Source organism: Cherax quadricarinatus, chromosome 59, assembly GCF_038502225.1.
Source record: "Cherax quadricarinatus isolate ZL_2023a chromosome 59, ASM3850222v1, whole genome shotgun sequence".
In the NCBI taxonomy this organism is placed as follows: domain Eukaryota; kingdom Metazoa; phylum Arthropoda; class Malacostraca; order Decapoda; family Parastacidae; genus Cherax; species Cherax quadricarinatus.
Genome location: NC_091350.1, coordinates 5,887,168 through 5,908,493, shown reverse-complemented (window position 1 = coordinate 5,908,493; position 21,326 = coordinate 5,887,168). Strand labels below are relative to the sequence as shown.

General features: G+C 39.3%; 1 protein-coding gene across 3 annotated transcripts in view; it reads left to right on the top strand.

The window, feature by feature from the left end:
- spartin overlaps window positions 1–21,066 on the top strand; it is a 76,056-nt gene extending 54,990 nt beyond the window's left edge. For all 3 annotated transcript variants that reach the window (XM_053791111.2, XM_053791110.2, XM_053791112.2), the window contains exons 10-12: window positions 1,149–1,270; window positions 11,135–11,265; window positions 14,317–21,066. In XM_053791111.2, coding sequence (XP_053647086.1) covers window positions 1,149–1,270; window positions 11,135–11,265; window positions 14,317–14,593 — 530 coding nt within the window. In that variant the 3' untranslated portion in view covers window positions 14,594–21,066. The remainder of the gene's footprint in view (window positions 1–1,148; window positions 1,271–11,134; window positions 11,266–14,316) is intronic.
- Window positions 21,067–21,326: the final 260 nt, after the last annotated feature.

Sequence of the window (21,326 nt, the reverse complement as noted above, 5' to 3'; positions counted from 1 at the left end):
TTAGTGAAGGGATTCAGGGAAACCAGTTATTTTTGTATAGCCGGACTTGAGTCCTGGAAATGGGAAGTATAATGCCTGCACTCTAAAGGAGGGGTTTGGGATATTAGCAGTTTGGAGGGATACATTGTGTATGTTTATACGTATATGCTTCTAAACTGTTGTGTTCTGAGCACCTCTGCAAAAACAGTGATTATGTGTGAGTGTGTTGAAAGTGCTGAATGATGATGAAAGTATTTTCTTTTTGGGGATTTCTTTCTTTTTGAGTCACCCTGCCTAAGTGGGAGATGGCTGCTTTTTAAAAAAAAAAAAAAAAAAAAAAAAGTTAATCTGTTCCAGACAACCAAAAATATTCACAAAAAATAATTTTTGTAAAAATTAATTATAGTTTTACATACACAAAACAATGAGAACTAAATATAATAAATACATGAACAATTAAATCACTATTACATACCTTTATTGAAGACTCTTGTTGGCTCATGGAAGATAGTGAGGAGGAGAGAGGGAGGATTTATTGTTTGGAAGGGGAATCCCTCTCCATAAGGACTTCAGGTCTCAAAGCCTTGCCATGCCTTACCACACTGTGTATGCCACTACGCTTCTTAAATGTCTCAAACCAGCCTTTGTTGGCCCTAAATTCACTAACAGCAGCACTTGTTCCAGGCATTTTCTTCAAAAGATCCGCATGCAACTGTCTTGCCTTCTCACAGATACATGTACATGTAATCAACTCCACAGCACTATCTCCTGCTAATTGTTTTTCGGTGATCCACAACAACAATAACTTCTCCATATCTTCCATTATTGGTGACCTTTGTTTCGTTAGCACATTTACTCCTTTTGCAACATTAGCTTCCTTGATTTCTACTTTCTTTGCCAGTATAGAAGTGATTGTTGATTTGTTTTTCTCATGCATTCTGGTCAATTCCAGCACCCGCACACCACTCTCATATTTTTCAATAACTTCTTTCTTAAATTCCTTCGTGTTTCTCACTTTCTAAGTGAAATATCGGCTGATAACCGGAAGCCGAAATACCGGCCAATAATCGAGTTGGCCAGTATGTGGAATGGCCAATAACCGAGGGTCCACTGTACTCAAATATTCAAGAGACTGTTTGAAGACAAAAGATAATTTATGTAAATTGCAGTAAGTCAGGTTGGGAAGGCAACAATGGCACTGGGAAAGCGCTTGGCACCACAGATTCAGAAACAGAGCACCCGGGCTATCAGTCACTTTACAGGACAGAATGAACAACAAGCCAGCTCAAATGTGAGTAACTAAAATGCTGTTTTTACATTTTTTTATGTATGTAACTCCTGGGCCACTTAAAACAATGTTATATGGTATATGCAAACATTGCCTAAGTTGCTGTTGTATTTCTGTTGTTTAGGTAACCTGGTACTAGAGTAATTCCTTATGATTTACTCTATATACTGTGTACTCACCTATTTGTGGTTGCAGGGGTCGAGTCATAGCTCCTGGCCCCACCTCTACCTTGATTGCTACTTGGTCCTTTCTCTCCCTGCTCCATGAGCTTTATCAAACCTCATCTTAAAACTATGTATGGTTCCTGCCTCTTACCTCCATGGGGAAGTGGAACAGAATTCTTCCTCCGTACGCCATGCATGTTGTAAGAGGCAACTAAAATGCCGGGAGCAAGGGGCTAGCAACCCCTTCTCCTGTATATATTACTAAATGCAAAAGGAGAAACTTTCGTTTTTCCTTTTGGGCCACCCCACCTCGGTGGGATACGGTCGATGTGTTGAAAGAAAGAAGATATATAGGTAGTAGGTTGGTAGACAGCAACCACCCAGGGAGGTACTACTGTTCTGCCAAGTGAGTGTAAAACGAAAGCCTGTAATTGTTTTACATGATGGTAGGATTGCTGGTGTCCTTTTTTCTGTCTCATAAACATGCAAGATTTCAGGTACGTCTTGCTACTTCTACTTAAACTTAGGTCACACTACACATACATGTACAAGCATATATATACACACCCCTCTGGGTTTTCTTCTATTTTCTTCTATTCTTGTTCTTGTTTATTTCCTCTTATCTCTATGGGGAAGTGGAACAGAATTCTTCCTCCGTAAGCCATGCATGTTGTAAGAGGCAACTAAAATGCCGGGAGCAAGGGGCTAGTAACCCCTTCTCCTGTATGTATTATCCCACCCTGCCTTGGTGGGATACGGCCGGTGTGTTGAAAGAAAGAAGATATTTTTTAACACTGAGGCAGGGTGACCCAGAAAAAGAAACACTTTCACCATCATTCACACATAATCACTGTCTTTGTAGAGGTGCTCAGATATGACAATGTAGATGTCACTCCAAACAGCCAGTATCCCATACCTGTCCTTTAAAGTGCAGGCACTGTACTTCCCACCTGCAGGACTCAAGTCCAGCTAACCAGTTTCCCCGAATCCCTTAACAAAATATTACCCTGCTCAGACTCCAACATCTCGTCAGGTCCCAAAATCTATTCGTCTACATTCACTCCTATCTAACACGCTCACACATTTTAAAGGGGGGCAAAAATTTGAAAAAATATTCAACAACAAATGCACTCTTTCAGTGACACGTTCATATGTGTATACACAGTGGTGGGCACATCTAACTGAAAAGTTAGCTTCACTAACCGCTGATCCACTAACCAAAAAATTAGCTCCGCTAACACTAAACTGCTAAATGCCAAAAAAATTAGCGGAAGCTAACACTAAACGCTAACTTTTTCATATGAATTCAGATTCGGTTTAGTTTTTTGGTCTTTTACTCTTAGTTTTAAGACTTTTGGAACAGATCTGGAGAGCTTCCTAATAAGATATAGAATGCCAAGGTTATATGATGATCAAGTGCCGCTAGTGCGAAAATAGCAATTGTTTAATTTTGTGATGTAACACGAGTGACCGACAACGTCACACTTGATCGAGCTAGCTTATTTAACTGTTTTCTTTACTAGTTCCAGTTACCCATTGTATTTGTTCATTTCCATGGGGAAGTGGAAAAGAATCTTTCCTCCGTAAGCCATGCGTGTCATATGAGGCGACTAAAATGCCGGGAGCAATGGGCTAGTAACCCCTTCTCCTGTAGACATTTACTAAAAAAGAGAAGAAGAAAAACTTTATAAAACTGGGATGCTTGAATGTGCATGGATGTAGTGCGGATGACAAGAAACAGATGATTGCTGATGTTATGAATGAAAAGAAGTTGGATGTCCTGGCCCTAAGCGAAACAAAGCTGAAAGGGGTAGGGGAGTTTCAGTGGGGGGAAATAAATGGGATTAAATCTGGAGTATCTGAGAGAGTTAGAGCAAAGGAATGGGTAGCAGTAATATTGAATGATCAGTTATGGAAGGAGAAAAGAGAATATGAATGTGTAAATTCAAGAATTATGTGGATTAAAGTAAAGGTTGGATGCGAGAAGTGGGTCATAATAAGCGTGTATGCACCTGGAGAAGAGAGGAATGCAGAGGAGAGAGAGATTTTGGGAGATGTTAAGTGAATGTATAGGAGCCTTTGAACCAAGTGAGAGAGTAATTGTGGTAGGGGACCTGAATGCTAAAGTAGGAGAAACTTTTAGAGAGGGTGTGGTAGGTAAGTTTGGGGTGCCAGGTGTAAATGATAATGGGAGCCCTTTGATTGAACTTCGTATAGAAAGGGGTTTAGTTATAGGTAATACATATTTTAAGAAAAAGAGGATAAATAAGTATACAAGATATGATGTAGGACGAAATGACAGTAGTTTGTTGGATTATGTATTGATAGATAAAAGACTGTTGAGTAGACTTCAGGATGTACATGTTTATAGAGGGGCCACAGATATATCAGATCACTTTCTAGTTGTAGCTACACTGAGAGTAAAAGGTAGATGGGATACAAGGAGAATAGAAGTATCAGGGAAGAGAGAGGTGAAGGTTTATAAACTAAAAGAGGAGGCAGTTAGGGTAAGATATAAACAGCTATTGGAGGATAGATGGGCTAATGAGAGCATAGGCAATGGGGTCGAAGGTAGGTTTAAAAATGTAGTGTTAGTGTTCAGCAGAAGTTTGTGGTTCCAGGAAAGTGGGTGCGGGAGGGAAGAGGAGCGATTGGTGGAATGATGATGTAAAGAGAGTAGTAAGGGAGAAAAAGTTAGCATATGAGAAGTTTTTACAAAGTAGAAGTGATGCAAGGAGGGAAGAGTATATGGAGAAAAAGAGAGAGGTTAAGAGAGTGGTGAAGCAATGTAAAAAGAGAGCAAATGAGAGAGTGGGTGAGATGTTATCAACAAATTTTGTTGAAAATAAGAAAAAGTTTTGGAGTGAGATTAACAAGTTAAGAAAGCCTAGAGAACAAATGGATTTGTCAGTTAAAAATAGGAGAGGAGAGTTATTAAATGGAGAGTTAGAGGTATTGGGAAGATGGAGGGAATATTTTGAGGAATTGTTAAATGTTGATGAAGATAGGGAAGCTGTGATTTCGTGTATAGGACAAGGAGGAATAACATCTTGTAGGAGTGAGGAAGAGCCAGTTGTGAGTGTGGGGGAAGTTCGTGAGGCAGTAGGTAAAATGAAAGGGGGTAAGGCAGCCGGGATTGATGGGATAAAGATAGAAATGTTAAAAGCAGGTGGGGATATAGTTTTGGAGTGGCTGGTGCAATTATTTAATAAATGTATGGAAGAGGGTAAGGTACCTAGGGATTGGCAGAGAGCATGCATAGTTCCTTTGTATAAAGGCAAAGGGGATAAAAGACTGCAAAAATTATAGGAGGATAAGTCTGCTGAGTATACCTGGTAAAGTGTATGGTAGAGTTATTATTGAAAGAATTAAGAGTAAGACGGAGAATAGGATAGCAGATGAACAAGGAGGCTTTAGGAAAGGTAGGGGGTGTGTGGACCAGGTGTTTACAGTGAAACATGTAAGTGAACAGTATTTAGATAAGGCTAAAGAGGTCTTTGTGGCATTTATGGATTTGGAAAAGGCGTATGACAGGGTGGATAGGGGGGCAATGTGGCAGATGTTGCAAGTGTATGGTGTAGGAGGTAGGTTACTGAAAGCAGTGAAGAGTTTTTACGAGGATAGTGAGGCTCAAGTTAGAGTATGTAGGAAAGAGGGAAATTATTTCCCAGTAAAAGTAGGCCTTAGACAAGGATGTGTGATGTCACCGTGGTTTAATATATTTATAGATGGGGTTGTAAGAGAAGTAAATGCGAGGGTCTTGGCAAGAGGCGTGGAGTTAAAAGATAAAGAATCACACACAAAGTGGGAGTTGTCACAGCTGCTCTTTGCTGATGACACTGTGCTCTTGGGAGATTCTGAAGAGAAGTTGCAGAGATTGGTGGATGAATTTGGTAAGGTGTGCAAAAGAAGAAAATTAAAGGTGAATACAGGAAAGAGTAAGGTTATGAGGATAACAAAAAGATTAGGTGATGAAAGATTGAATATCAGATTGGAGGGAGAGAGTATGGAGGAGGTGAATGTATTCAGATATTTGGGAGTGGACGTGTCAGCGGATGGGTCTATGAAAGATGAGGTGAATCATAGAATTGATGAGGGGAAAAGAGTGAGTGGTGCACTTAGGAGTCTGTGGAGACAAAGAACTTTGTCCTTGGAGGCAAAGAGGGGAATGTATGAGAGTATAGTTTTACCAACGCTCTTATATGGGTGTGAGGCATGGGTGATGAATGTTGCAGCGAGGAGAAGGCTGGAGGCAGTGGAGATGTCATGTCTGAGGGCAATGTGTGGTGTGAATATAATGCAGAGAATTTGTAGTTTGGAAGTTAGGAGGAGGTGCGGGATTACCAAAACTGTTGTCCAGAGGGCTGAGGAAGGGTTGTTGAGGTGGTTTGGGCATGTAGAGAGAATGGAGCGAAACAGAATGACTTCAAGAGTGTATCAGTCTATAGTGGAAGGAAGGCGGGGTAGGGGTCGGCCTAGGAAAGGTTGGAGAGAGGGGGTAAAGGAGGTTTTGTGTGCGAGGGGTTTGGACTTCCAGCAGGCATGCGTGAGCGTGTTTGATAGGAGTGAATGGAGACAAATGGTTTTTAATACTTGACGTGCTGTTGGAGTGTGAGCAAAGTAACATTTATGAAGGGGTTCAAGGAAACCGGCAGGCCGGACTTGAGTCCTGGAGATGGGAAGTACAGTGCCTGCACTCTGAAGGAGGGGTGTTAATGTTGCAGTTTAAAAACTGTAGTGTAAAGCACCCTTCTGGCAAGACAGTGATGGAGTGAATGATGGTGAAAGTTTTTCTTTTTCGGGCCACCCTGCCTTGGTGGGAATCGGCCAGTGTGATAAAAAAAAAAAAAAATCTGTTTCTGTTCATGTTTGCATTTAACTTAATTTAGATTTTGAACCCAATAAACTACAAACAAGTAGTTGAAAATTGTGCTTAAAGTTGAAACCTTGAGGCCAGCTTATCGCTGCACCAGCGATGCAGCCATGCAGGTGCACACAAATAGTTAAATGAACGAATGAAATCAAACGTCAGTTTAAATCCAATATACATTTTATTTTCTGAGCGGCCTCTGCTTCAACCACAGCCGCTGCAGACTCCTGAACAACACCCTCAGGCAGAACAGAAACGTCTCCCCTGTTCATAACGATAAGTGACTACACACCTCAGTGATGGCTGACACTGTAAGACTATAACAATGCTGCTCTGATGTTGCTGCTGCTGCTGCATTGACAAGTCACATTTACATGTAGTCGGCCAATAGCGTGCCTTACTTACTGTTGGAGAAACTCCCACAGCAGACAGGAACAAACACATGCGTTGTTGAAAAGGCATTGCTTTCTGACTACCAACACTGTATGAATTTTTTTTTTGGACTCAAAGTTAGCGGAACTTTCTTTAGCAGAAGCTAATTGGTCTTCTAACGGTTTCCGAAGTTAGCTGAAACTCTAATCCGTTAAACAAAAAGTTAGTTCTGCTAATTAGCGGTTAGTGGATTAGTGGAACTGTGCCCACCACTGTGTATACATATTTATCTTTATAAGAAATTTTGCCTTAATCCTAACGAGTAAATATAACTTCTCTTTACCAATTTTTTGTCGTGAATTTCAGTAAGTTCAGTTATGCTTCAGGAGGAAACATTATGTTCAGTAGACTGCACTGCACTGTGTAGCAGTGGTGTACACTACACTGTACTGGGTAGCAGTGGTGTACACTACACTGTACTGTGTAGCAGTGGTGTACACTACACTGTACTGTGTAGCAGTGGTGTACACTACACTGTACTGTGTAGCAGTGGTGTACACTACACTGTACTGTGTAGCAGTGGTGTACACTACACTGCACTGTGTAGCAGTGGTGTACACTACACTGTACTGTGTAGCAGTGGTGTACACTACACTGTACTGTGTATCAGTGGTGTACACTACACTGTACTGTGTAGCAGTGGTGTACACTACACTGTACTGTGTAGCAGTGGTGTACACTACACTGTACTGTGTAGCAGTGGTGTACACTACACTGTACTGTGTAGCAGTGGTGTACACTACACTGTACTGTGTAGCAGTGGTGTACACTACACTGTACTGTGTATCAGTGGTATACACTACACTGCACTGTGTAGCAGTGGTGTACACTACACTGTACTGTGTATCAGTGGTGTACACTACACTGTACTGTGTAGCAGTGGTGTACACTACACTGTACTGTGTAGCAGTGGTGTACACTACACTGTACTGTGTATCAGTGGTATACACTACACTGCACTGTGTAGCAGTGGTGTACACTACACTGTACTGTGTATCAGTGGTGTACACTACACTGTACTGTGTAGCAGTGGTGTACACTACACTGTACTGTGTAGCAGTGGTGTACACTACACTGTACTGTGTAGCAGTGGTGTACACTACACTGTACTGTGTAGCAGTGGTGTACACTACACTGTACTGTGTATCAGTGGTGTACACTACACTGTACTGTGTATCAGTGGTGTACACTACACTGTACTGTGTAGCAGTGGTGTACACTACACTGTACTGTGTAGCAGTGGTGTACACTACACTGTACTGTGTAGCAGTGGTGTACACTACACTGTACTGTGTAGCAGTGGTGTACACTACACTGTACTGTGTAGCAGTGGTGTACACTACACTGCACTGTGTATCAGTGGTGTACACTACACTGTACTGTGTATCAGTGGTGTACACTACACTACTGTGTATCAGTGGTGTACACTACACTGTACTGTGTATCAGTGGTGTACACTACACTGTACTGTGTAGCAGTGGTGTACACTACACTGTACTGTGTAGCAGTGGTGTACACTACACTGTACTGTGTAGCAGTGGTGTACACTACACTGCACTGTGTATCAGTGGTGTACACTACACTGTACTGTGTATCAGTGGTGTACACTACACTGTACTGTGTATCAGTGGTGTACACTACACTGTACTGTGTAGCAGTGGTGTACACTACACTGTACTGTGTAGCAGTGGTGTACACTACACTGTACTGTGTAGCAGTGGTGTACACTACACTGTACTGTGTATCAGTGGTGTACACTACACTGTACTGTGTATCAGTGGTGTACACTACACTGTACTGTGTAGCAGTGGTGTACACTACTGTACTGTGTAGCAGTGGTGTACACTACACTGTACTGTGTAGCAGTGGTGTACACTACACTGCACTGTGTATCAGTGGTGTACACTACACTGCACTGTGTATCAGTGGTGTACACTACACTGTACTGTGTATCAGTGGTGTACACTACACTGTACTGTGTATCAGTGGTGTACACTACACTGTACTGTGTATCAGTGGTGTACACTACACTGTACTGTGTATCAGTGGTGTACACTACACTGTACTGGGTAGCAGTGGTGTACACTACACTGCACTGTGTATCAGTGGTATACACTACACTGTACTGTGTATCAGTGGTGTACACTACACTGTACTGTGTATCAGTGGTGTACACTACACTGTACTGTGTATCAGTGGTGTACACTACACTGTACTGTGTATCAGTGGTGTACACTACACTGTACTGTGTATCAGTGGTGTACACTACACTGCACTGTGTATCAGTGGTATACACTACACTGTACTGTGTATCAGTGGTGTACACTACACTGTACTGTGTATCAGTGGTGTACACTACACTGTACTGTGTATCAGTGGTGTACACTACACTGTACTGTGTAGCAGTGATGTACACTACACTGTACTGTGTAGCAGTGATGTACACTACACTGTACTGTGTAGCAGTGATGTACACTACACTACTGTGTAGCAGTGATGTACACTACACTACTGTGTAGCAGTGATGTACACTACACTGTACTGTGTATCAGTGGTATACACTACTGTGTATCAGTGGTATACACTACACTGTACTGTGTAGGAATGATGTACACTACACACTGTACTGTGTAGCAGTGATGTACACTACACACTGTACTGTGTAGCAGTGATGTGCACTACACTGTACTGTGTAGCAGTAATGTACACTACACTGTACTGTGTAACAGTAATGTACACTACACTGTACTGTGTATCAGTGGTGTACACTACACTGTACTGTGTATCAGTGGTGTACACTACACTGTACTGTGTAGGAATGATGTACACTACACACTGTACTGTGTAGCAATGATGTACACTACACTGTACTGTGTAGCAATGATGTACACTACACTGTACTGTGTAGCAGTGGTGTACACTACACTGTACTGTGTAGCAGTGATGTACACTACACTGTACTGTGTAGCAGTGATGTACACTACACTGTACTGTGTAACAGTGATGTACATTACACTGTACTATATAGCAGTGGTGTACACTACACTACTGTGTAGTGGTGGTGTACACTACAACATACTGTGTAGCAGTGATGTACACTACTGTACTGTGTAGCAGTGTACACTACACTGTACTGTGTAGCAGTGATGTACACTACACTGTACTGTGTAGCAGTGGTGTACACTACACTACTGTGTAGCAGTGGTGTACACTACACTGTGCTGTGTAGCAGTGGTGTACACTACACTGTGCTGTGTAGCAGTGGTGTACACTACACTACTGTGTAGCAGTGGTGTACACTACACTGTACTGTGTAGCAGTGGTGTACACTACACTGTACTGTTGCAGTGGTGTACACTACACTGTACTGTGTAGCAGTGGTGTACACTACACTGTACTGTGTAGCAGTGGTGTACACTACACTGTACTGTGTAGCAGTGGTGTACACTACACTGTACTGTGTAGCAGTGGTGTACACTACACTGTACTGTGTAGCAGTGGTGTACACTACACTGTACTGTGTAGCAGTGGTGTACACTACACTGTACTGTGTAGCAGTGGTGTACACTACACTGTACTGTGTAGCAGTGGTGTACACTACACTGTACTGTGTAGCAGTGGTGTACACTACACTGTACTGTGTAGCAGTGGTGTACACTACACTGTACTGTGTAGCAGTGGTGTACACTACACTGTACTGTGTAGCAGTGGTGTACACTACACTGTACTGTGTAGCAGTGGTGTACACTACACCGTACTGTGTAGAACATAAGAAAGAAGGAACACTGCAACAGGCTTACTGACCCATGCAGAGCAGGTCCATGACCCTTACCCCCGGATTAGCCCAATGACCCACCCAGTTTGGTCACCTCCACTCAAGGATGGAGCACGGCACCAGACCCAGCAGCACAAGCTAGTCAGGTCCAACTCACACCCACCCACACCCACTCATGTATTTATCTAACCTATTTTTAAAACTACACAACATTTTAGCCTGAATAACTGTACTTGTTCAAATTAACTGTACATGTTCAAATTATCGTCTGAATCCTGATTTATTAATTCTCTGACATACTTGACTTTATTAGCACTCCTGCTCTCCAACAGCCAATTCTCACTCCATCTGAACCTCTGAAGTGAAGGAGTAAGTTTGCCAAACTTAGACAATTCACAAGAATTAACAATCTATTGATCTTAAGATTACAAAGTTCATTTCTTTACCACTGCACCATAGGCAGACATGGTAATTGTAAGACCAATAAGCTGTCTCTTTGAAGCCCAAACACACTTTTTGAATTGTTCTATTTTTTTTTATTACAAGTTTTCAGCATATTGTTAAAGAATGATTTGGACTTTTAGGAAGGAAGTGCGACTTGACATTTGTACTATACCAACCAACAGGTCGAAGGTGTGATGGAAGTAGCAGCAGGAGCATTGCGAGGAGCCTCCACCATCTACATGAGTTTAGAAACTGCTGCAGCCACTTTAGCCTCCAGTATTACTGATAACACTGTCAAAGTGATCACTCATAAGTATGGAGTTTGACTTCCGTATATCTCCCTGATTATTAGTGTTCATGGGGAAGTGCTGAACCCACAATTCCCATGTGGGAATTGAGAGGCAACCAGGTTTAATTCGAGGAAGGGGGAGAGTAGCTCCAGTTTCTTGGATCATGAGCACTTCAGCATGAAGGCATTACCCCTTGAAGGTGACACTTTCCTAATTATAGCTACTTGAAGCATTAACTTGCTGGAAGGGCTGAGCAGGTTCACCATCTCTAATTACACATACTTAAGTAGGCCGAACAACTACTAAGAATTGTATTTTTTCCCAGCAGTCTTCCTATATTACTCTTTCCTCAAATTCCAAATAATTTCCACAGCATCTGCTTTACTATGTTTGGACTGTAGAGCTAGAGTATTTTAATTTTTGTTCAAATTAGTGTAATGTAAACTGGTAATTTATTCATATTTTTTCTGTTCTAAGAAACTGTGTGTTTATATTCAGATTTGGGCAAGTATTTTACTTCATAATATCTTGCATGTTAAGTCATTGTTATTTTTTCATTTAGGCCCTTTATTCCCTTGCAAGTGTTTTGTCATACTGCATAATATCTTAGATTTTATTTTCTCTTTGCTGGTGATTGCAGAAAGAGTAGGGTATTGAAAATACTGTAAATCCTCAATAATGGACCTCTATATAATGTGCCTTGATGTAACAGTTTTGAGATAAACAAAGCACACTGGTTATGTTATATTTTTTGCTCATTTAATTTCACAGATTATTATAATATCTAAACTGTGTGTACACTATTGTATTAGGTACTGAGTAGAGTATTTTGGTTTCTTTCCTTCAATTTAACATTATTCTGATTTAACGAACACTCATAAGAACTTAAGAAAGAAGGAACACTGCAACAGGCCTACTGACCCATGCGAAGCAAGTCCATGTCCTCCTCCTTCCCGGATTAGCCCAATGACCCACCTAGTCAGGTCACTTCCACTTAAGGAAGGAGCACATCATCAGACCTAGTAGCACAAGCTAGTCAGGTCCAACTCACTCCCCTATTAGTTTGTAATATCAAGGTTTTACTGTATGTAGAAATATAGGGAATGAATGGAGACAGTAAATATATTTAGATATTTGCTAGGTATATCAGCAAATGGATCTACGAAGAAAAGAAAGTCGGAAATATTGATGAATTGGGTAAGAAAGAACGTAAATAGGGGACTGTATGAGCACAGTGGTGCGGATGCTTCAGTATACATGTGAGGTATGTTTTCTCTTTAAATTATGTATTTTACAGTGAGAAGGTGGTTTAATGGACAAGCATTGCGATAAATGATTGTAATGTGAATAGTGGTGGTTTGGTCATTTAAAGAGGATGGAGCACAATATGATGACTTGGATGGTGTATAAATCTGTAGTAGAGGGAAGGAGGGGTAGGGGTCATCTTAGGAAAGGATGGAGGGAGGGGGGTAAGAAGTTTTGTGTGCAAGGGGCTTGGACAAATAGCAGGCATGTGTGAGCATGTTAGACAGGAGTGAATGGAGACAAATGGCTTTTGGGACTTGATGAGCTGTTGGAGTGTGAGCAGGTTAATATTTCCTGAAAGGTTTCAGGAAAACTGGTTAGCTGGACTTCAGTCCTAGAGTGGGAAGTACAATGCCTGCACTTTAAAGGAGGGGTTTGGGATTTTTGCTGTTGAAAGTGACACCTAAACTATCGTATCTGTGTGCCTGTGCAAAGACAGTGATAGTGTGAATGATGGTGAAAATGTTCCTTTTTTTTTTTTTTTTTTTATCACCCTGCCTTGATGGGGGATGGCTAGTGTGTTAAGAAAACAATAGAGTGAAGAAATTTAAAACATTAATGATAGTGTGAAAAATGCTGTATAAAGAATGGAAAATGGTTTGTGAAATATCTGGTATATTTAAACCTTGGTGGATAGGAAGTCCAAGGAAGAGGTGAAAGGAAAATGCAAATGAGGTAGGGCCATAAGTGTCTATTAGGCATATGTGAGCTTGTTAAATTTGAGTGAATGAAGGCAAGTTTTCTATAGGATCTGTGGTACTGTTGAAGCATGGTAATATTTATAAAGGGACTCAAAGAAACCAGTTACTTGTACTTACTAGTAAGTTTTGCAAGTGAGAAGTAAAGTTTACATTTTAAAAATAGGGGGAAAGGGGGATGAATATTTCTGGTTTGGTGGCCCATAATGTCTCTGCCCTTTTAGTAAGTAGGAAATAGCCAATGTATTTGAAAAAGCATAGTTGTTTCTAAATACAGTACTAAAGTTTATATCCTTTTGATTTTTTATAAAAATGTTTTTGAAGTATGAGAAACTTGGTCATCCAAATATTGGCAACCTTCCTCCATCAGTTTCTTGTGTTTTTCTTTTCTTTTATGAGGCAATGAAAAATACTACAGTAAATTGGTTTGGTCATGTAGAAAGGAAGGAAAGCATTAGGTTTATGAAGTGTGAACAGATCCAGAGCAGAATTACTGTATGTTTATTTTCTGTAGGAAAATTCTGAATTTCTACCTAAATTGAGCATAGAGTATTTGGATCTCTATCATTCAAAATTTGATTTTGCACTTTCTGAATTAGGGGAATTTTAAATAAGAGAAATTACTGTAATACAGTAATAAAGATATACGTGATCTGAAATGTTAAACATATATATAAGTCATGGTTCGAAACCACTCTTAAGTGTTAGATGGAATTAAATTTTGTAGTATAAAGTGTTCTGTCTTGTTTATTGAATATTTAGAACCAAGGTGAGTATTTTATCAAAATATAAACATAAAGATATTCTGGAACACTAATTAGCTGGACTAGAGGAGGATAGTAAAGTGCCTACATTTTGAAGAAGTGGGAATACTGTCTGGCAAGACAGCTGTTCAATGAATGATGGTGGTTTTTTTTTTTTTGCCACCCTTCCTTGGTAGGAGATAGCTGGCGTGGTAATTAAAAAAAGTTTGTTTAGTTGCTAGTTATTGGTTGATATAACTATAGTACTGTACATGTAGAGTTTTACTTACATTACTAAAGCATACCTTATGGTGATCTTCTCTGGCAGGTATGGTGATGATGCTGGACATTTGGCCGACAATACCTTGTATGCTGTTGGACAAACTGCTTTGGCGGGACATAACATTTCCTCTTTAGGGGTCAAAGGAATTGCCAAACGTACTGCAAAAGACACTGGTAGGGCTCTTGTTTATGAGCACGAGGCCAAGAAAAAAGAATCGGTGACCTCTGGACAAGTAGAGAAAGCAGATGAAGCAGTGGAAAATGAGAACCCTGGATCAGTACCAGTGAGGCCAGTGAGGGAGAAGAAAAAGCCACCTCTGTGAAGTGGCCACTGGTGGGAAAGGGCCTGGGCCTGCATATTCCAGCAAGTACAGCACTTGCCAGCCACTGTTGCTCTGAATAAAAAAGTACCGTCCTTCTCAGGGTATTATGGAATATTTCTCAATAGTAGAATCAAAACTTAAATGAAAAAAATGAATTGAAGCTGTCACAAACTCATCCATTATAATTCTATTACAGTATTTAGGTGCTTGATGCATATAGAGGTCATAATAAGCTCACTAAATTACTTTAAACTATCGTCTGTTTGAGTTTGTAGATGTAGTTATTATGTACATTTGTATAAACATATATAAACCATAATTTACATATTTTTATCTTTTGATAGAAAACTAAAGTAGATGGAGAAGAATCTTTCCTCTGTAAGCCATGTGTGTTGTAAGAGATGACTAAAATTCCCAAAGCAAGGGGCTAGTGACCCCTTCTGTATAAATTACTAAAATATAAAAAGAAGAGAACTTTGTTTTTCTTCTCTTTCAGGTCACCCTGCCTCAGTGGGAGATGGCTGTTGTGTTAAAAAAAAAAAAAGGCAGACTATCTTAGTTTGTATGTAATGACTTCTATTTGTACTATTCTATAATTGCTTGTTTACTTTTATGACATAATCCAAATAGAATTTAAGATTGCAGCTATTCCTTTCAAAAAAGTTATTGAAATAAAATATTTGAATTCTGCATTGCCTTTTGTTACATAATGAAGACATCAGATGAGGTTGGGATGGAGTAGAAAGTATAATACTTTAACATAAAGTAATACTGAAAGAGGTAAAAAGGTCAAATAAATTTGTCAAGAATTAGTCACAAATATACAGTGGAACCTCAGTTTTCGTTTGCCCTGGTTTTCGTCGAATTCGGTTTTCGACGACTTTTTTCGTCAAAATTTTGTCCCAGTTTTCGTTCGTCACCTCAGATTTTGTTGATTTGACAGTGGTCCACCGTACCGAATATGTCCACCTGCTCGCGCCTACACAAAGCATCCCACATATTCTGCGCATCCATCCGAAACATTTCGTAATAATCCATTGTTTTTTGTGCTTGTTTATTGTGTGCGACTGTTAAATAAGTCACCATGGGGCCAAAGAAAGCTCTGAATCCCAGTCCTTTGATAAAGAAGGTGAGAAACACGATAGAATTCAAGAAAGAACTTGTAGCAAAGTACGAAAGTGGAACTAGTGGCAAAGTTTTGTGGAGAAATATCACTACCACCTTCTACAAAGGCAGAGGGTGGTAGTGATGGTGGTGAAGGGTGGTAGTGGTGGTGGTAGTGGTGATGGTAGTGGTGGTGGTAGTGATGGTGGTAGTGGTGGTGGTAGTGGTGGTGGTAGTGATGGTGGTAGTGATGGTGGTAGTGATGGTGGTAGTGATGGTGGTAGTGATGGTGGTAGTGATGGTGGTAGAGGGTAGTAGTGATGGTGGTAAAGATAATCTCTCTTCCCTCTCCCCTCCTCACTGTCTTCCATATGCCAGCAAGAGTCCTCAATAAAGGTAAAAGTGATGTTAAATGTTCATTTATCCATTTCATTTGTCCTTTATATTTTTTCTCATTATTCTCTATAAAATGTAATTTTTGTTAATACTTTTGGGTGTCTGGAATGGATTAATTGGATTTACATTATTTCTATTGGGAAATATTGCTTCAGTTTTCATTGAATTTGGTTTTCATCAGACTTTCTGGAATGAATTAATGACAAAAACCGAAGTTCCACTGTACTTAGAGGGAAACTTGCATTTTATCATTGTATTGAAAATGTGTAAATGGCATCCATTTCTTTCCTTATGAATACAATTAATTTAATTTTTGCTGTTTAATTCATTTGACTCAAGTTACCTTAGCAATTGTGGTGCTGGAGCTTATATGCTTAGATAAGAGAGGGACTGTTTGGACCTTTGTAACCTGACTAAAAGAATGAAGAATAAAGTTATTGAATTATTAAGAGATTTTAAGTGTTGTCATATATGTAGGTAGCTAACCAAAGAAATTTATGATGGTTTGGCATAATTTAAATGTTTAATTTTATGGATTTTGATTTTTACACCTTCATTTGAGAACAAGAAAAGCAGAAAAGTGAAGGTGGGAAGGGCTCTGCTTTCAATCTGTAGGAAGGGTGGAGATATTGTGGCTGGAGAGTAATCTGAATTGTGATGTCAGCACACTTCTGGCAAAACGGCAATTGAATGAACGATGATGAATGCATTTTTACTGCATTACCTTGCCTTGGCAGATGGCAATTGAGGTATGAAAAAAAAAGTATATGTATATATGTGCATGGGAGGGAATAGGTGGTGGGGGTTGACATGTCCATGCCATAAAGTTCCACACATTTTCTTTTGGATTTAAGTCCAGTGAGTTACCTGGCCAGTCATTAAAGATTGAAATTTCACAGTCATTTAGCTAATTGTTTGCCTTTGGCAGTATGGCATGGGGCTTTGTCTTGCACACAAAATTTCCCTAGCACTTCTTGAAACTATCAGCAAATGTGGTAGTCTGCTAAAGGCATACTTATGTACATGCATAGTAATGATGTCTACTGTTCATGCATTTATTTATTCACGAACAGTAGGCATACTGTACCTCATTTATTAAGATGAGGTACAGTATGTTTTTTATGGATAATTTAGCTGTATAGCCCTTGTGGCTTAGTGCTTCTTTTTGATTATAATAATATGGATAATTTATCTTATAGATCTGATATTTGCCATGGCTGTTGATTGTGCCTTTGAAAGGATGTCGGAGAAAACTGTACTGAGTTCCGTGATATTGAACCCTTTTGAGGTCCGTGCTGTAGTACTACAGGTTGAGCTTGGGGTCTGTGTTCTAGAACTACGTGATGAGCTCAGCTCAGATAAGTAGTGAGTGGTAAATTTTGGCCTAGATATGAGAGAATGGGTTTATGCAGTGAGTGTGCACCATATAAAGAAAATATCCTGCCCAATGCAGTGCATGATGGAGGAAAAAACTGTGTGTATTTGGTTTAAATCAGCAACTTTGCAGTGTATTTTTGGATGGTTTTTATAGTTGTATTTTCATTTTCTTGATATCATTTGAGAGAATGGAAGATATATTACAGAAATAGAGATGATTTAGGATTGCAGAAGCGTTTGATTTTTGCCAATATTCCAGAGGACAGGGATTACATCACTTGTCCAGCATGCGCCCAACCAGTTGGTTTGATACGGGTTCATGAATATGCTGACATTATTTATACAATTATTGCAATAATGCAGTGGTCTACACAACAGTAAATCTATTTTTTGTGTTAATAAAAATTCAAAATGGAAAGCAAGTGTAATATAGGAGAGGCCTGGAGACATAATTAATGAACAGAGGAATTTTTTTTTTAGGGCCAGGAATGCCTGATTGTTTATTCTGGACCCTATTTTTAAATTGTCAATTTTTTAGTTTTGTGTGAAACTTGCCAGATTATTGATTTCTGATCACTTTATTGGGTTGTTGAAATAGTTAAATGGGCGGTTTCTTGAACTGTATCGATAGAATGGAAGGTATACTAGTGAAATAACTAAGAGTTTGGTTGATTGGAACAATGGAATTGGCCTAATATAGGACTCAGAGTGGGTGAAATCTCCTATGTGTAAATATCGCCAAGCCCTCTAAATTTGCAAAAGCGTAATTGTGTAAGTTTTCCATCAAATTTCTTACTTTTGGTGTCTTTACCTCTACAATTTCATATATTTTTTTTTTAAATTTTGGACCCTGAGAGCAATTTTCATATCGAGTCTGGACTCCGAAAGGATCAACAGTAGTCTTGCATGTACTGTGTGACTGTTTCATGCAAATAAAGCTATTAGCACTTAAAGTATCCACACCCCTCAAATTGAAAGCCCATTCTCTGCCCACAAGTTTGACAGAAAAAATTATATTCTAAAATGGTAGAGAATAATTTTCTAAAAGTAATGATGACACCAAAAATGCCAAATATGATGAAATACTTACCAAATATGCTTGTATGAGTTTGGAGGCTGGGGAGCACTTTACACAGTGATTTTTGCCTACTTTGACTCCTCTCTTAACCTTTTCAGGGTCCCCAGGCCCTCTCCCAGACTTGTTCTCAGGGTCACCCAAATTTTAAAAAAAAAATTAATTTTTTCTTATGAAAAGACAGAGAATCTTTTCTCGATCATAATGACACCAAAAGTATGAAATTTGATAGAAAACTTATGGAATTATGCTCTCGTGAAGTTAGCGGTCTCGATGATGTTTACGCATCGGCGATTTTGCCCACTTTGAGCCCTATTTTAGGCCAATTCCAGCGTACTAGTTGACAAAAATCATAACTATTTCACTAGAACTCCATTTTTTCTATCGAATGAGTACAAGAAACCACCCATTTACCAATTTCAACTATCCAATACAGTGGTCAGAATTTAGCAATTTTGCCAATTTCACAAATTTCAAAAGATGCCAATTTCTAAAAAGGGTCCAGAATAAACAAGAAAGACATTCCTGGCACTAAAATAACATTTCCTCTGTTCATTAGTCACATCCCCACGCCCCTCTTACATTCTTTTGCTTTCCACTTTGAATTTTTATTCTCACAAAAAATAGAATGTTTACTGTTATGTAGACTACTGCATTAGTGTAGAAATGGTATAAATAATATCGGCACACTTGTGTATTGGACGCTTAGCATGATTTGTTTACTTTTGAACTTTGATAAAAATCGAACATTTCTGCTACTTTGAGCTCAATTTCAAGGTACTTTTCATTGTAAAACCAGTCAAAGTCATCTCAATTTCTGTAATATGTCTTCCATTCTATAAAATGAGACTAGGAAAACTAGAATACAACAATAAATACCATACGAAAATACAGTGCAAAGTCGCTGTTTTAATCCAAAAACAGTCAGTTTTTTTTTTCTCATTACGCACTGTGCTGCAGGATTTTTTTTATACTGCGCACACTGACCACATAGACCCATTCTTTCATATGTAGGCCTACCAACTTTCTCTCGCTAGATTTGAGGGCGCTAGAATTTAGGCGTACTAGTACATCAAAAACCCTGGTGTGTAAGCCGTACTAGTACGTCTGAAACCCTGAAAGGGTTAAGCCAGTTCCTGTGCTACCCAATTCCTGGCTGTTTCATTTCTATCCCTTCCATACTATCCAATGCTCACAAGGAACTGCCCATTCATCCATTATAACCACCCTATTAAGCAGAATTAAGAAATTTGTCCAATTTTACACTATTCAATAAATTCCAATGTAAAAATAGTGTCCAAAACAAACACTAGGCATTAGAACCACTAAAGCAACCTTCTTGTTCATTATGTTCTCAGGCCTCTCCTCTTTCCCTCCATTTTTAATCCATTGTTACACAAATTGATACTTTCCCCAATATATCTCAATTAACCCTTAAACGGTCTAAACGTATATATACGTTCACGCGCGTAGCGCCCCAAACGTATATATACGTTTTCTTTGTCATTCATTCAACATTGCCACAATAAGCCTGAGTCACCTAGACATGAGAGAATGGGTGTGTGCACTCACTGTGTTCCATATTTAAATAATTGGGGATGCCTGGGTACCATATGCTCTTTTTTCCTTTTAAAAGAAAAGATTTCTTTTTTCCTCAAAAAATTTGGAGCGCTACGTGAGTGAACGTATATATACGTTTGGACCGTTTAAGGGTTAATAAACTAGTACAGTGGTACCTCGGGATAAGAATTTATTTCGTTCCAGAAGGCTGTTCGAATCCTGCTACCGAACGAATTTGTTCCCATAAGGAATAATGTAAATTAGATTAATCCATTTTAGACCCCCAAAAGTACACTTACAAAAGCACTTACATAAATACACTTACATAATTGTACGAGTTTTGAGATGTTCATAACGTGAGGTACCACTGTAAGACCACAAGTAAGGGCTCTACCCTTCCTCAGAAAACTTACCCAAATCGACCATCTCCACCATTTTAAGGCCTATCTCGGGCTACTTCCGGTCTTAAACCAACCAAAAGCTTCTGCATATTGGTAGTCTGGTCTATCTATTGGCACCAAGAAATAACCAATAAAACCAAAAAAACAAATTCGCTATTTTAAATCAAACACGGGTCAGAGGTTAGCCGTTTACATCATTCACTGCTTGGGGTAGGATAATTTGCTGTTCACAACAAATCTGAGGGAACTATGAAACTTACATTCTAGTATGTCATGGATGTTGATCTCTATAACTTAGTAGTACACACATGGCAGACAATTTTTGGGGTTAATGGATGGTGTGTGACTGATAAATGTGATTGGTTTCAGGAGTTTTGCAAGTGAATCTCAAGTGTGCCAGTATTTATTTTTAAATTAAGCTTCATGGGAGTTTAACATTAATACTCGCATTATTTAAAGTTTTGTCTACTTAGCTTAAGATTTTTTATTTTATTTTACAAGTCTGTATTTAGCTAACCATGTGTCGGAAATACACCAAAAATTACATTATATTGATAGTTCATGTTTGTATTCATTTATTCCAATGATGGGCATCTATTCGGGTGATGTTTGTGTTTAATACTAACCTGGCTTATTAACCACAGGCATTCCTAAAGAAGTGACTTAAGTGTATTACGTTAGTTTAGAGGATGAAGAGTTTTAATGTACTTCACATGAATACTTGAGAAGAACAACAATGAAGCCTCCATTAGGTAAAACTCCAGGCTAGATGGATATCAAGTGTTAAGATGTATAACACTGTTACTGAAATGTAAGATTG